The sequence below is a fragment of the Equus quagga genome, chromosome 1 (genome assembly GCF_021613505.1).
Source record: "Equus quagga isolate Etosha38 chromosome 1, UCLA_HA_Equagga_1.0, whole genome shotgun sequence".
Lineage (NCBI taxonomy): Eukaryota > Metazoa > Chordata > Mammalia > Perissodactyla > Equidae > Equus > Equus quagga.
The window spans coordinates 145,359,673-145,375,016 of record NC_060267.1 but is presented as its reverse complement, the minus strand read 5'-3'; the positions used below and the strand labels follow the sequence as shown (position 1 = coordinate 145,375,016).

The 15,344-nt window shown below is 43.0% G+C and overlaps 1 protein-coding gene across 1 annotated transcript in view; it reads right to left on the bottom strand.

Annotated features, from left to right (window-relative positions):
- SCN11A (sodium voltage-gated channel alpha subunit 11) overlaps positions 1-14,274 on the bottom strand; it is an 84,451-nt gene extending 70,177 nt beyond the window's left edge. Inside the window, exons 1-4 of the mRNA XM_046674074.1 lie at positions 14,227-14,274; positions 6,319-6,592; positions 2,895-3,013; positions 1,497-1,598 (exon numbers count right to left, since the gene is read on the bottom strand). Of these exons, the coding sequence (XP_046530030.1) occupies positions 1,497-1,598; positions 2,895-3,013; positions 6,319-6,585 (488 nt within the window). The 5' untranslated portion in view covers positions 6,586-6,592; positions 14,227-14,274. The remainder of the gene's footprint in view (positions 1-1,496; positions 1,599-2,894; positions 3,014-6,318; positions 6,593-14,226) is intronic.
- Positions 14,275-15,344: the final 1,070 nt, after the last annotated feature.

The following is a 15,344-nucleotide window of genomic DNA, read 5'->3' as shown; positions in this document are numbered from 1 at the left end:
CATTTTTACCAGCTTCCTCCCACTCCCACTTTCATGCATCTTCTGCCATCCAAATGCTGCCAGGTGAGAGCAGCTGCTTCTCCTACCACCCTACCCCCCAACCCCAGCCTCTCTAATTCCCTACAGCCTAGACAAGGCTTCTTTCATATCTCTGCCTTATGAGTATTTTAATAGTGAAAATGGCCTTCAAGCAAATTAGCTTCCAGTTGGGCCACTGCTTCCTGTTAATGGGAAGAGAGGACTCATTGTATCTTTCCAGAAGTGCTGGGTAGGGCAAACCACTGCTAAGGGAGCAATGCCCGCTCCTGGATCTGTCTCCTTCATGGGTCCCACTCTGTTGACCACAAAGCCTTCCAGGGATGCTGCAGTAAAACGATGAGCAGCAGCGCCTGCACTCTCAGTCAGCTCCTCACATGAAACAGTCAACTCTCCAGAGGAGAGACCATTTTCCTCAGTGATGCTACCAGGATGGTTTCTATTCCCAGAGGTGTCCATTGTGGCATATAGAATCATATGAAATTCTAGAAAAGGCAAAACTAGTCTAGAGTAACAGAAAGCATATCAGTATTTGCCTGGGGTTGGGAGTAGGGAGTAGGAGATTGCAAAGAGGCATGTGGAAACTTTTTAGGGTGGCCGGAATGCTTCATATTTTGATTGTGGTGGTTTCTATCACATAGTTAAATATGTGATAGAAATAAATGGCCTCTTATTTTTTATTCAATTTATTATTCAGTATATTCCTGAAAGATTAAGTAAATGTGTTAAACCAGAAAAACTAGGATTTTTTAATCAAAATATAGAACTTTCTAAGTTAAAAACATCAACTTACGTGTCTAAGTAGCCAATTAAATATTACGAAAAGTTAATATTTTAATTTTACAAAGAATTCACTCAAACTGACCAGCAAAAAAAACACGACACATGGGCAAAGATGGGAATACACAATTCACAAACTAAAACAAAAAAGTTTCCATCTGGAAATTAAGGAAATGCAAATATTTTTAACTTCATAAGTTAATGAAAAAAAACTGCAATGCTGGCAAAAATGAAGCATGACTGGTTATTAGAATACAGAGTATTTTGATAATGAGTAAATTGATACACAGAGAGTAGCTTTATGCAAAGAGATGCTTGTTGCAACGCTATTTACAGTAGTAAAATACTAGAGTGGTTAAGTAAATTATGGTTTATTCACTAGACAAAATATTGTATAGCCATCAAAATGGACTCCTAGAAAGCCCATGTAAGCACAAAGAAAACCACTTAAAAGCTAGACATAAAATTTGTATGTGCTGTTTATTACAAATGTAATTTCAAGTAGCCTTTAAAGACAATTGTAGATATATATATATAAAACTGACTGCTAGCATTTGTGTTGAGGAACTGGGATTATTTGTGATTTTTTCTTTCTCTATCTAAACTCTGATGTCATCATAATTCTTTTAGGTCTATTTGTTTAAAGACTTAGGACAGACGAATTCAGGATGAACACTTACTCGGCATTGTCGGCATCCTTATTACTCCTGTCCTTCTCACTAGCTGTGGCCATGAACACGCAGTTGATGATGACGGTGCAGATGATGAACATGCTGAACAATGTGAGCGGCGTCCGTTAAGGCAGCTACACTCCAGGACGGCACGTGTCATGAGTCGTTGTAGTGGAGGCTGTGGGCAGCCCTCCAGGTATCCTTTTCTGCAGGTGCTCCTGTCCTCTAACCATAAATGTTGGCTGAGAACAACTCACAACTGTCCCCTCCCCTGAAGAACTGTCCCCGGCGAATGGCAGCCTCCTCACCTGGAGGGCTACAACCGCCTTTCACATGTCTGATGGACAGACTTACAAAAATCTGGCCCCTTGCTTCCGGGCAGGGCAGCTCTGTGACACAATTCGTGTGCAGGAGCTTCCCGTGGGCTCATGCTGACGCAGTCTCAGCTGAGACCCCATCCTTGTTTGGCTCCCCCTTTTGCTCCAGGCTGCTTCCCTTTTTCCTCCTCCAGAGAGCATTCCCTTACTAAATCACTTAAATAAGAATCCACATCTGGGGCTCTGCTTCTAGGGAACCCAACCTACATAGTTATTCCTTCCCATTCTCCTCAATACATCATTATGTCTACCAATCCATGTCCTTTTCACTGCCCCAAGTCTAAAACTACCTACTGTCTCCCCACCCCCTGCACACATCAGACACGCTCAGTAATTCCCACTTGTCTTTATCCTTTAAGATTGAGGTTGTGAACTCGAAGTCTTAAGAGCCCGGCAAATCATACAAATGGGTGAAACGGGCTGATGTTGGTCACAGAGAGAGGTGGAGACATGATGAAGCAGAGCTTGCAGGTCCCCTCTAAAAGAGGCAGTGGTTTCTCACCACACAGATTTTTTCCAGGTAGGAATGCAGGCCTGGCCTTGACAGAGGTTCCACTTTTCAAAAGAAGCTGGAAATCTGGATGTTTAACATTAGAGAGCATTTCCAAAAAGTTTTAAACACTGTGTAGGTCCAACACAACACATTTATCAACTACATACAGTGCACAGGTTGCCAGGTTACATCATTTATTTGGGTCTCAACTTAGATGTTCCTTTCTCCAGGAAGTCATCCTTGATGCCTCCAAAGCACAGTGGTATCTCTCCACACTACCACTTCCAGACTGCCCATCTGACTAAAGAAATCGCCTGCCTTTTGACCCACCTCCTTCTGAAGCCAAAGGATCCCAGAGCGGGGGCCACGCCTTGTTGATCCCCAGCACTAACACAGCCCCTGCCACATAGCAATAGGCACTCAGCCAGTATTAGTTGAAAAAATGAACTGTTTCCACTCAAAAAACACGTGAACATCTTGGGGCTCATGCACTTTTCACATGACCTAGACTTAGTAAAAGATGCAAGAAAAGGATATGAATGGACTGAGATTCTAATGGCTAAGCCTCGGATTGAATTGAAAGGCCCAAAAATGAACAAGGCACGTTTGGCACTGAAGCGGTAGATTGTTCTCTTTTTGTTCAACACCATGAATGTCTGCAAGACAACAAAACACAATAGAAATTACATGCAGTGACACAACAATATTTATCATGAGTTCATTTAGAGAAACTTCAGTGGAACCATGATTTGAGGCACGGCTTGGCTTATCATGATAACCACAGCTTCTGACTGGAGAGCTGTCATTCTGAGGCCCATGGTATTTTCTGACCAGCCTACAATGACTCTGGAAGCCAACAGATCCCCCCATGTGGCCTGGGTCTCACTCAGAGTCCCAAAATAATTGGTGGGTTTTGGACTGTTCACCCAGTGGAATACTCTGGAGGCTCCAGAAATGGAGAACATAGGCCCTGCAAATAAAAAAAAAAAAAATAGAGGTGAAGAGTAACAACTGGGGCAAACAAAACCCTTCATATTGTACCCTACGGTATGTATCCATGGAGATAAGAACTAGAACAGAACTGGAAGACATGGAAGTATTGAACATTCCCATTCAGCAGATTATTTTAAATTATTTTGATTACTAATGAAAACTTTGTAACAAATCTTAGCATAGTCAGGGACCTAGAGAGTCCACATTGTTAGGCCTGAGCGGTTCTACATGAGATAGTCTGCCAGTCAATTCTGATCTTGAGGATCTTTAATAAAAAAGTCACCAAGGTTTTTAGACTTGCTCTGCCATTCCTCCTGTGCACATAAAGGCAAATCTGCCTGTGGTTCTCAACCGGCAGGGGAGGCCCTATAGAACGCATCTGGAAAAGCATGTGGGTGTTTTTGGTTGTCTGTCACAATGACCAGAGGCTCTACTGGCCTTTAGTAGGTAGGTCCAGGGATGCCAAACTCAGGACAGACCTGCCAAATGATGCATTGTCCCACCCAAATTGCAAAATTGGGCCCCATTGAAAAATACCAAACCCATGCCCATTTCCTTCTAGCACATCTTCCTGGGCTCTGGGAATGAAGCAGCCCCTGGACAACAACCTATCACTCATAGGCTTCTCACATCAACCCCCAGACCTCCCTCTTTCCATTTAACTGTAAGCTGGCTGTCCACTTATGTGTCCCCAAGGCTGTTAGCTACAAAAGCCTTCACAGAACAAGGGTCATCCTGGTCTCACCGTGCCACTGCTCCTTTCAGATTTGTGAAAGCATACTTGACATGTAATTCAGCTTGTTCTCAGACAGGAAAGACAGGCCTTGTCGCCCAGGCCCAAGACAGCAGGATGGGTGCTGCCTTGACTGAGGTGCTAGAACTTCAGCCACTGCCAATCATCAATCTTCCTTCATCGAGTTGCTGGAACTTACTTGTCTGCTGGCCATCCGGCTGCAGGGAAAAGTGTGGACTAGGATATTTTCCAATGCCTCCATAAGAAAATGAAATGGGCTATAGGATTCTTCAAAGGTATGAGCTCAGGAGCTCAAGAACCACTTTGGGGATTCTGTACCCCTCCTTTGGATAGAAAGACAATTTTAGGGCAGACAGCAAACCTCTTCTTAAGGTGGGTGACCCCAGATTAATAGGTAGCATGATATGGTTCTGCTTCTGTCCCCTTTGATTTTGATATTTTATTAATGCCTCTTATGACTGCTTTAAATATTTTAGCTAATAGTGCATTTAACTACACTTGCCAGGGTTTTAATAACTAAAATGATAGGTACCAGCTCCTCCTGTCTGCTTGCTGACACATCTGCACCCCTTTCCCTACAGCTCTTCAAAATGGAAGCTTCCAAAGAGAAGAAGTGACCCATGACTATAGAAAGACCCATTGGGTTTGAGTCCTAGCTCCATCCCTCGCTGGCTGACTTCCCCATCTAGGCTTTTGTTTCCTCATCTGTACAGCAGAGTGCTAACGATAGCCACGCATACTTCGCATGACTGTTGAGAGTACCAGCCACGTGAGGTCATGGGTGTGCAGAGCTCTAAATGAGTATCATGTCTTCTGATTTAAGGGAGGGTCCAGGCTGAGAAGAGATGGTCCTAGAACATCCACCCAGGCTGGAACAGAGCCTGTCCTCACAGGACTGTCCGCAGCACACCGAGCTGCTGCCAACCTCGTAGGTCTCCTATCCAACTCTGAGGCAGAAGGAGGCCTCCAGCAGTTAACTCACCTCCAACGACTCTGCCTCCAAGAAGCCCCTGGAATTCTGGGGCATAAGGAGAAGGAGAAATATTGGAATATTTTTGCTCCTTCATCTCTCTTCCCTTTTCTTGTCCTTCCCACTCATACCTCATTTTCCTCTATACACACAGTCCCCATTTGGCCTGGTAACCCTAAGTCTGTCCCAATTCAAGGACATACAAACCAGGCAAACTTTCTTTGGAGAGATCAGTTTCTCCTGGCTGCCAGCAAAGAATTTCTCAGTGTCCCATATTTTCTAGGACTTCCCCCAAACTCCCCAGCCTCCTTGCTCCCTGACCTCAGTCTGATGAAGTGGGTTTTCCATTCTCTGCTGGATCACAGTGAATTGATGACGTCAAGGTCTTCTGAGCCTTCCCTGAAAGGGAATGGTCTGCAGAGGACTATCCTCATTGCCCCAGGCCTTCAAACAGCCATCAGAGGAGCCCAGAGTTCACACTTCCTCATTCAGGAGCCCCTTTAAGGAACTTTCACTAGAATTTCCCTGCAAGAACTACAACCAGGTAGATGAAACAGCAAACCTCACATGTTGGCATGGGATTTACATGTAATATGCATGTGCCTACTTGATTACCTTATTCTTAGACTTCATTTATTGAGCTCATATTATGCATCAAGTGTTGGTCTAGTGCTTTGACCTTCATAAATCTCATTTAATAGCCTAAAAAACCTATTGCCTAAGAGACTTGCAAGATAAACTCTTGTTGCCAAAATGGAGATTTCTGGACAGCAACATTAATCCTTCATATCAGTATAATGCTTTACAGTTTATAAAGTGTTTCCATAGCATGTCTATGCTGTAAAGTAGGGAAAGCAGGCATTATTTCCATTTTACAGATTAGAAAGAAGAGGATTAGTGAAGTGATTTACCCAAAGTCAAAAAGCCAGTCACTTGAAATGGCCTATACTCAACTTTTGTGACTGCTGGTCCAGTCCTCTTTCCTGACACCATTTTATGTTTTCTCTGTTCTCCTTTTAACCTTTCCGCTGCTCCTAGTCCTCATCTTCTTCTCCAAGACATCCATTACAGAGAGAAAACAAGGACTAAAAGGAGTTCTCAGGACTATGAAGGCAATGACAGGGGTGATAGCAAAGGAGAAGCATGGCCTCCCCTCTGCAAACCCCAAGATCAGTGTTTGAAGATCCTCATAACACTAGTTATAATGGCATGGTTAGAACATCCCAGCCTCCTTATGGAACTACCTTATGATTTTTGTAGAATGGGTCCAAGTCTTCCAGGGGCTTTGCTATCAGCTCTTTGGGAATGTCGCCATAGAGCTTGGGCAACTTCCTGGAGACCTTTAGGTCAAGCTGAGGTCGAGGCTGGGGTTCTGCCGCTGTCTGGTCTTTGGACTTCTTTTTCTCCTTTTGGATGGCAATCCGCTTCTCAATTGCAGCCAGAGAGTCAGAAGTGAAGGGGCGGAAATTCCGTGCACCTGGGAAGATCACCGGGTAGCACAAGTTGTCCATCTTCACCCTTGGAACAGAGAGAAACAGCACATCCTCATAGAGCTCTGGGAGGCAGAAATCACACAGCCTGCCCTGGACTTCCACTCTCCAAAGATGATGTCTTGGGGGTCTACAAGAATTGAGACTGAGGTGAGGGGGCTTGGGAGTTCATTGGCTGTGGAGCAGATCAGAAGAAGTGAGCACCACTGTGGACAGAACAGGAAATTTGGGCATAGGTAAGACCAAAGCCAGGCATCATTCCTGGAGGATCTAAAGATAGGTGGGAAGTTGAGTTCAGGAAAAATGGGCAGAAGAAGTCCAGACTCTAAAATTGAGACCCAAGCATGGAGCAAGATAATAAGACTGAACTAGCTGAACTACTGAAGTGAGGCCTGCAGAGGGTGGACAAATGGCCATAGTGTGAACAGGAGAGGAAGAAATGAAGAGTTAAGTAGGCCACAGCTATGGTTGCAAAATCAAAACTAAGTGCATAGGTCTTTTCCCACATTTGGTCAGCAAAGCTTTTAAAATGTGATGGAATGGAAACAAAAGAGCCATAAACATAGGCACGAACATTTATACTAATACCTATGATCCCGTGACAGCTCTCTTACTTCTGAGACCCAGACCTGGCAGAAGTGAGACCCTAAGAAAGCAGAAAGGATGTGCCAAAGCTAACAGGGTCACTCCATCATAGGATGATAGCTCTCCCTGGCCCTATCCCTGACAGCCCCTTCTACAAGGATTTTCTCTACATCCCCAGGCTTAAAACTAGACTCTGAGAAAAAGCAGTAGTGTTCAGGTTGAATGACTTTATTCCTGATGTCAGGCCTCCTCTTCCTTTCTTACTTACTAAATGCTGATCTAGGATTCACTCCCAAACCACTCCAGGGAATTACAATGGGGAATCCAACATAGCATTGGGGTTTGTTCATTCAACAACTATGTGCTCAGTGTCTCTTCTAGGCACAGTGGTAGAGAGTAATGGTGAAAAAAACCATAGTCCCTCCTCCTGGTCCTACAGTTATGCTGTCATGGTGTGATGGAGAAGACAGATAAAAGACAGGAGATTTCAATACAGTAAGACAAATGCTACTATAGTGAGAAGTAGAGGGTGCTATGTCTGTGCATAGGATGGGTGTCTAACCAGTTTTGCAGAATCAGGGATAGCCTTCCAAAGCTTTAATGTCTCAGTTGAGACCTGAAGAAGATGTAAGACTTAAACAAGAAAAAAAGGGAACATCAGAGTGTTGCAGGAGAGTAAGCAGCATGTACAGGGACCCTTGGGTGAAAAAGAACATGGTGTCCATCAATGGGTTCTGTGTGCCAGGAACGGAGATTTTGTGGAGTGGAATGGTCAGATAAAGCTTCAATCAGCATTGTGAGAATGTGTGGGGCCCTGTAATCCTTAGTAAAGACCATGGACTTCACCCTGAGGGTAATCTAGAACTTGGGACAGAGGATGAAGGAGATGAGGAGGCTACAATAGGAGAAATGAGCTTGGAAACTATTGCAACAAATCACAACCACTGAGGATGGCCTAATGGAGTGGATGAATTTGAGAGTCATGGGAAGGGAGGAATTTGAGCGAGAGTAAGGAACCAAGCTTCCTGGCTTGGGCAGCTAGGTCAACAATGGTGTTACTCACTCAGAGAGAGAGAGCACTAGGGAAGGAAGAAGCTTAGGGGTAATAAATTCAGTTTAAAACACGTGGAGTTGAAGTCGCCTATATGATCTGCAAGTGGAGAGAACCAGAAGGCACTTGAATACAGGGGAGTCACAGCTTATACACGCTAGGCTCTGAAAATAGCACATAAGAAAAAAACATAGTCAAAACTTCTCTTGAAAATCCCTCAAGAAGGCACCATACTGAAGAACATCCCAGCTCATTGGTCAGCAAATTCAATACAGCCAGCCTTTCTTCTAGTGTCAGAACCAGTCACACTTTCCTCAGTTAATCCCAAAACAGAGTAGTTGGATTGTGTTTAAGGGCCATGACAAAGGCAACATATGTGTCTTTAGACACACTGAAGGAAATGTGATACTCACAATGAATGAGCCATCTGTCAACTGAAATGAATATGGAACCTTATCTTCACTGCATTCTGTCCCATCCATTCAGGGTCAAGCTCTTTATGGATGCACCTGGATGAGGGAGTTGATCATACTACTTAAATTCCTCTCTCTCCCCTCCCATCCCTCCATTCCTCTTCCTTTCCATTCCATTCCTCTCTCTTGCTCATAAACATATATAATTGAATTTGTATAAATGAAGTGGGCATATAATGAGACTCTACTATATTTGGCTCTAGAGCTCATGAAAGACATGTAAGACAGGGATGAAGTCTTTTGTACTCAACAGCATATCGATGTTAGTTGATCGTATAAAATGGATGAGCCAAGAAAGACCCCGGATAGCAAAAACTGGACCTTACACTAAGTCACAACAAGGAATCCAGTGTAGGGGTTGCTGCCATAACAATAAGACTATTAAAAAAGAAACTGGACATTGATCCTGACATTCTGACTCTGGGGATATTTTGCCTGGGTTCTTTTTTCTCTCATTTTTTTTGAGGAAGATTAGCCCTGAGCTAACATCTCCTGCCAATCCTCCTCTTTTTGCTGAGGAAGACTGGCCCTGAGCTAACATCCATGTCCATCTTCGTCTACTTTTTTATATGTGCGATGCCTACCACAGCATGGCTTGCCAGACAGTGCCATGTCCGCACCCATGATCCAAATCGAGAACCCTGGGCCACTGAAACAGAACGTGCGAACTTAACCACTGCGCCATCCCCTTTTTTCTCTTTTTTTGATAAGGAAGATCGTCCCTGAGCTAACATCTGTGCCAATCATCCTCTATTTTGTATGTGGGATGCTGTCACAGCATGGCTTGATGAGCAGGGCACAGGTCCATGCCTGGGATCCAAACCCACAAACCCCAGACCGCAGAAACAGAGAGCAAACTTCACTACCATGCCACAGGGCCAGCCCCTTGCCTGGGTTCTTGAGGAAAAGAAATTTGATAGAAATAAATAACACAAATAAAACTGACAACCCTTGAAACTGCATATGTTAAAATTAGTTATAGATGATGAAATAACTAAATGTTACCTTAAAGGAAACATTGAAAACTGCAAAAATTGACCCAGAAAAAAAAAGGATTTTATAAAAATTATCATCTCAAATCTGACAAAATAAAATCCATGCAGTAAATTTTTCTTATTAACTGAAAAAAATTGACGGAAGAATCAAATATTTTTAATAAAAGTAGACTCAGGAAAATTGGACTATGGAAATAGATGCTGCACAGGCAAAGTTTAATTAAATTAAAAATCAATATGGCACATACTATAATTGGTAAAATTTGGAATGATTCAAATCTTCTTATGCCAAAAATACTTAATTCTGAAAATTTTCTTTACAGAAAATAGATTGCATTGCATGGAAAATTGGTTGAAGAATTAAATTGGCTAAGTGCAATTATGTGCCAAGCCTTACTAATAATCAAGTATGAAGTATACAATAATCAAATTTTTCAGACCCTAAATGACTCTTTACAAAAAAATTATTTGAGTATATGCTCCCAAACAATGAAGAAAGAATCCAAAAAATGGAGGATGATGGAATCCAAGACAGAGTGCTTCGAACCCAAAAGTGCAATAAAAAAATTCCAGGGTGACTTCAAGCCACTTCAACTGGCTTAAAAATCAATTGATCCAACTAGAATTAGAAGTCAGAGAGTCCTGAGAAAAACCCTTCAAGAATAAAGTAAATTCCCTGTAACAAAGAATATGATTAAGAGACTGGTTTCTTAACAGGTAAAAAAGAAAGGTAGTTAGAAGTGCCATCAAAACAAATTGTTCTTCAGAAAGTCATGTTTTACATATGAAGCCAACTAAATGGTTTGGGCAGCTTTCAGAATATAAGAATAGGAAGAAAAGAGAGTCCACTTGATCTTGACACTTAGAACATTCTCCTTCATGCAGCAGATCAGTGACATCAGAGTCCACCTCCTTCTCTATGGGTCCAAATATGGTTTTAGAAACTAGTAGCTACAAAATCATTATATCGTGAAAGTTATATGTTAGTTTTCAATTTTAACAATCATCCTATAGATAAAGCAAAATTAATTACAACTACAGAATAGAATTTAACTATTATAAAATTTTATTGCAAGGTGAAGTTGGAGAGAAAAGATGAAGAGAATCTCAGAGACACCAATTTCCTCATCCTAAATACTTGGAGAATCAAGACATTCTATGGAAGGTTGATGGATCAAGCAGTAAGAGTATAAGTCTCTCTCTTAAAATTATGCAGGTAATCAAGTGCAAACCAAATGAAAAATATATGTAACAAAAACTGGAAGAATCATGGGCAAGGCAGAAAGATTATCGTCAGTAAGCTAAATTCCTCATCTTGCATAGGGACAATTCAATAACTTCCACTTAACCTTGATAAATCAAGAAATAGAAGTATAACAGAAATATTTTAAGTTAGTGAGACAAGGACCAGAAGACTGAAAAACTGAAATGGGTAAAAGTGGGACTCAGGATACAGGTGAAGGGGGAGATATTTTATTTTTCATGTTATATTCTTCCCAACAGTTTTTCCTTCCGAGCTATTTGAATTATGTGCATGTATGTGTAACTTTTATAGGACTGCAAACTTCAAGAGCTCAAAGCATTCTCTGATTCAAAATAGAAAGTCAAAATATCAGGTACAATGATAAGCTCTAAATCTCCCCAAATCACAAAGGAAGCAAACATAATCTCAACTTGCAGTCCTAATCCAGGAGGCCAGTGACGTGTGAATTATGATTTGATGTAGGAAATCACAGAGAGTGGGAGGCTCACGAGGAGGCTCGGCAAGATCTCCGGAGGTGATAGGCTAGACTTGCAAGGGCAGTGGGTAGCTGCCTGTCAGAGAGGCCTCTGCACTGCTCCTCAGAGGCCAGGCCTGGGCAGCAGGCTCGCAGGCCCACTCCCACTGAATAGACAGAAAAAAACACTCACCTAGGAAAGAGAACCAAGGCCTCACTTCCCTAAGCAGAGCCTCTAAATTCCTCAGGAATTCACTCACAGTTAAGATTAGGTAGCTCCAAGCCTTACTTCAAATCTATAAGCTTTATAGAGGTATTTAGATCTGAACTCCAATCATTTGTTCATTCATGTGGTGGGTGCTGGGATTGCAAAGTGATATAAAACTCCGTCCCAGTCCTCAAGGGTCTTACAACGGTGTGGGGATTCAGGTAAGCCAAGGAGGGAGGATGAAACCACACAATGAGTATGGCTACACTGGGGGGAAGCATTGGGTGCTGTGGGAACCCAGAGGAGGATGGGTTGTGAAGAAGCGGAAGCCGTTGAGCTGGGAGGAAAGAAGGAGGTGTACACATGTGTGAAAGCACTGAGGGTAGCAAAGGGCTTTCGTTTACTATTTGTGACTTTATCCGTAAATATAAAAGTGACATAACCTTACTGTGCTGGACATCTTCAGTTTGTCTTCCAGATCTCTCCCCTTCCTTCTCCATCCTGCTCAGTGCCCCAGAAGCTGATCCAGGTGGATTCCTCAGTGGAGTCCCTTGAACTCTGGTTTATGGCTGGGTTTGGCCAATGGGAGGCACCAGCAAGTGACCCAGAGAACGGTGGAGAGTGAGGTCAGGGTTACCTTCCCCAACTCTCTCCCTCACGGCGGCCATAGCCCACAGCTCCTGTCAGGTGGCCCATCCACACAACTCTCTCTCTGGCTCTGCAGCCCTCCCCTCCCCATGCCCCTTCAGATATGGGGTGTAACGGCACCCCTACTTTCACCATACCTGAGAACCGTGCCTTCACATATTTCTGTCACTGAACTCTGCCCATACCTTTGTAAAATGTCCCTTTAATAAAATATTTTCAAAATGTCCAGTTTGAATGTACGATTTGTTTCCTGACAGGGCCCTGGATGATAGAATCATCCATTAGATAAACTTTAGAAAACAAGAAAAGGAAAAGATCATCAACAAACCAAAGCCACTTAACACATGCAAGTTTTAACATTTTGGTTTATTTCTTTTCTGTAGTCTTTCCGTGCAATTATTTACATAGCTGTCATTGTCATGCATATGCAATTTTACCTCGTGAACTCTTCAATTAACTCGATATCACAAACCTTTTCACAATGATAGATATCATTTAATGGCATCTACCCTGTTCCAGGTAAAATTTTGAGTGTGTTAACGTACATTGTATCTCATTTAATCCTCAGAACAATCTCATGAAATAAATATTATCCTCGGGCGATTTCTGAAAGGAAATGTTCATCTGGAATTAAGGTGAATTACTTGTGGCCTTCTTTTAAGAGGTAGAGGTTTTAACCTTACATCTTCCTTGACTAATGTTTCTCTCCAGGTGGGAGCCAAACTTGACAACCTGACCCTCACGCTCTACCCTAACCAGTAGGGGAAGTCATTGAGGAAGTCGCAAAAGGTTTGCAACTGCATGCCCAGGACACTTTGGGATCGATCTGGTCCGCACAACCTGAAATGCCAAAGGTCCACACTGAGGTTAATAAGAGCTATGAGCTATGGGCTAAGCACTGTGTCAAATGCTTTAACTGGATTATCTCTCATAATTTCCCAAGAAACCTACAAGTTGGGTATTATTATATCATCCACATTTTACAGAAGAAAACATTAAGGCTTACAGAAATGGAGACGCTTGCCTATGATCACATTAGTAAGTGTTAGAGAATCGCAATCACAAGCAATCACTACCATGCAATTCCACCTACCTGCCTAGTTCTTCATACTTAAAGCTAAGACATCCCAAAGAAGCAAGAGAAGGGAGTCAGGAGGAGAAGGCCACACAGCTTCCAGCTGCACTGGGCTGGGTTGATGGCACCCTTACTGTGTGTGACGTACTTCCCAGGACATCAGCCTCACTGCAACCTCCATATTCATGTCACTCCCACAGGCATTGCACTGGTTCCACCATGACACCCTCCTACTCACCCAACCCAGACACCTCAATGGTAGATGTACCCTACAGGATGTCCCTTCATCTATTTTGGGTGGAGGTCTGAGTAACAAGTTCTTAACTTTAGTGACCATAAGCCATGTTCATTAATGTGAGTTACAAAAAAATAATATCCCCTTCCTCCTTCGTAGATCCCATAAGAAAATCAGCAAGCAAATGAACATGAACAGGCTTGAACACAATTTGATCTCAATCCAAAGCCAACCCCAAGATTAGTCAGCTAAGTTTTCAGAAGAAAAAAATAGTGTACATGAATTTCCAAGTGAGTTAATTGGCCACGGAGAATTCAGAAAATATTTGGAGGATTTGCACCATAGCCTCAAATGGAAACAAAACTCGAGCACATCTTTTTTAGAAAAGTCTAGTTCCTGACACAAAGTCCACAATTGCAAGCTTCTACCAGGCCAGACAGCCATCTCCTGTCCCCATTCCCTCTCAGAGCATCTGAAAGGAGGAGAACCACCTGATGGACCCCATCTCTTGAGCCATGTATTTTGTACCCGGCCTCTGCTTCTGATTTTAGAAGGAAATGGTTATAAAAGGCCTGTACTCCATCTTGATGTAAAAAACAGATGAAGTTGCATAGAAACATGTCTAGCCTTGAAAGGACTGAAGAACAGGGCTGCCCTCAGCCCAGAGGACTTACCTGCCTCTGCTAAGGCGACTCCAGACAGCAGCCCCGGTGGTACGTCTCAAAGCTCTCCACAGAGCAAGTCTCTCGCAGAGTCGAGCTCCTGCTTCTGGCCGTCAGAGTCTTTCTGGGAGGGGTGACTCGGAAGCTGGGTGGAGAACTTGGAGGAAAGCAAATGGGAAGAGAGCCAAAGTGATTTTAAAGAATCGTGTAGGAAACCCTGTAACTGGAGAAGCGACTGAGATGGTACTTACATTTATACTTTGGAAGCATCTGCCTTTAATCAGTGCTTAATCTAACTCTGCAGAAAGCATCATTAATAAAGAAACAGGTTGTTTTTTTTCTTTGGCCTCATCCAAGTGGGTGAGAGAATAAGAAAAGTCTATCTGAAAAGCCAGGCTGTGCTTCTGCATCCCACTTAGCCTGCAGGCTGCCTGACCCAGGGCTCTAGGGTCTCCCCCGCAGGACCTACCAAGACCCACAATGTGAAACTGTTCACAAGGCACCGTTCAGCTCCTCCTCCCTTCTCTTGTCTTGTGCCATCAAGACTGGGAGTTCAGACCTAGGAAAACACACATTTGCTTACGTAGCTGTCATAAGGGACACCAGGAAGACCCCTTGGCCACCAAAGCAACTCTACAATGGACCTGTCACCAAAGCCAAAACTCCCCCACATAAGCTTCCATTTTGTTAATTCTTGGGGAAAATTTAATTCTCTCTCTAAATCTCACACCATAAGCTATTTTCAGCCATTGTCACTTTTCAGAGGCTAGCTGACAGCCAACTGAGATAAAGGAGACAAGATAGGTGTTTACAAGGAGGTAGGAAGTAGGTGTTTAAAGGAGTGTTGGATTGGAATCACAGGCAGATTTCGGTCCTGCCAGAGGGGCACTGAATACTAGTCAAAAGAACAAGGCATCAGTCCCAGCTCCACCACTATAAGATGCGTGATACTGGATGGATCACTCAATTTCTGTGAGCCTGATTTTCTCCCTATAAAATGGGATAATTCTTTCAAACCTCCTTAGCCTTAAGAACCAAATGTGATAATAGCTGTAAAAACACTTCACAAATATTAGATATAAGTATCTGTTAATTTTTAAGAGGGAAGAGGCTTGGCTGCTTTTGTCCCC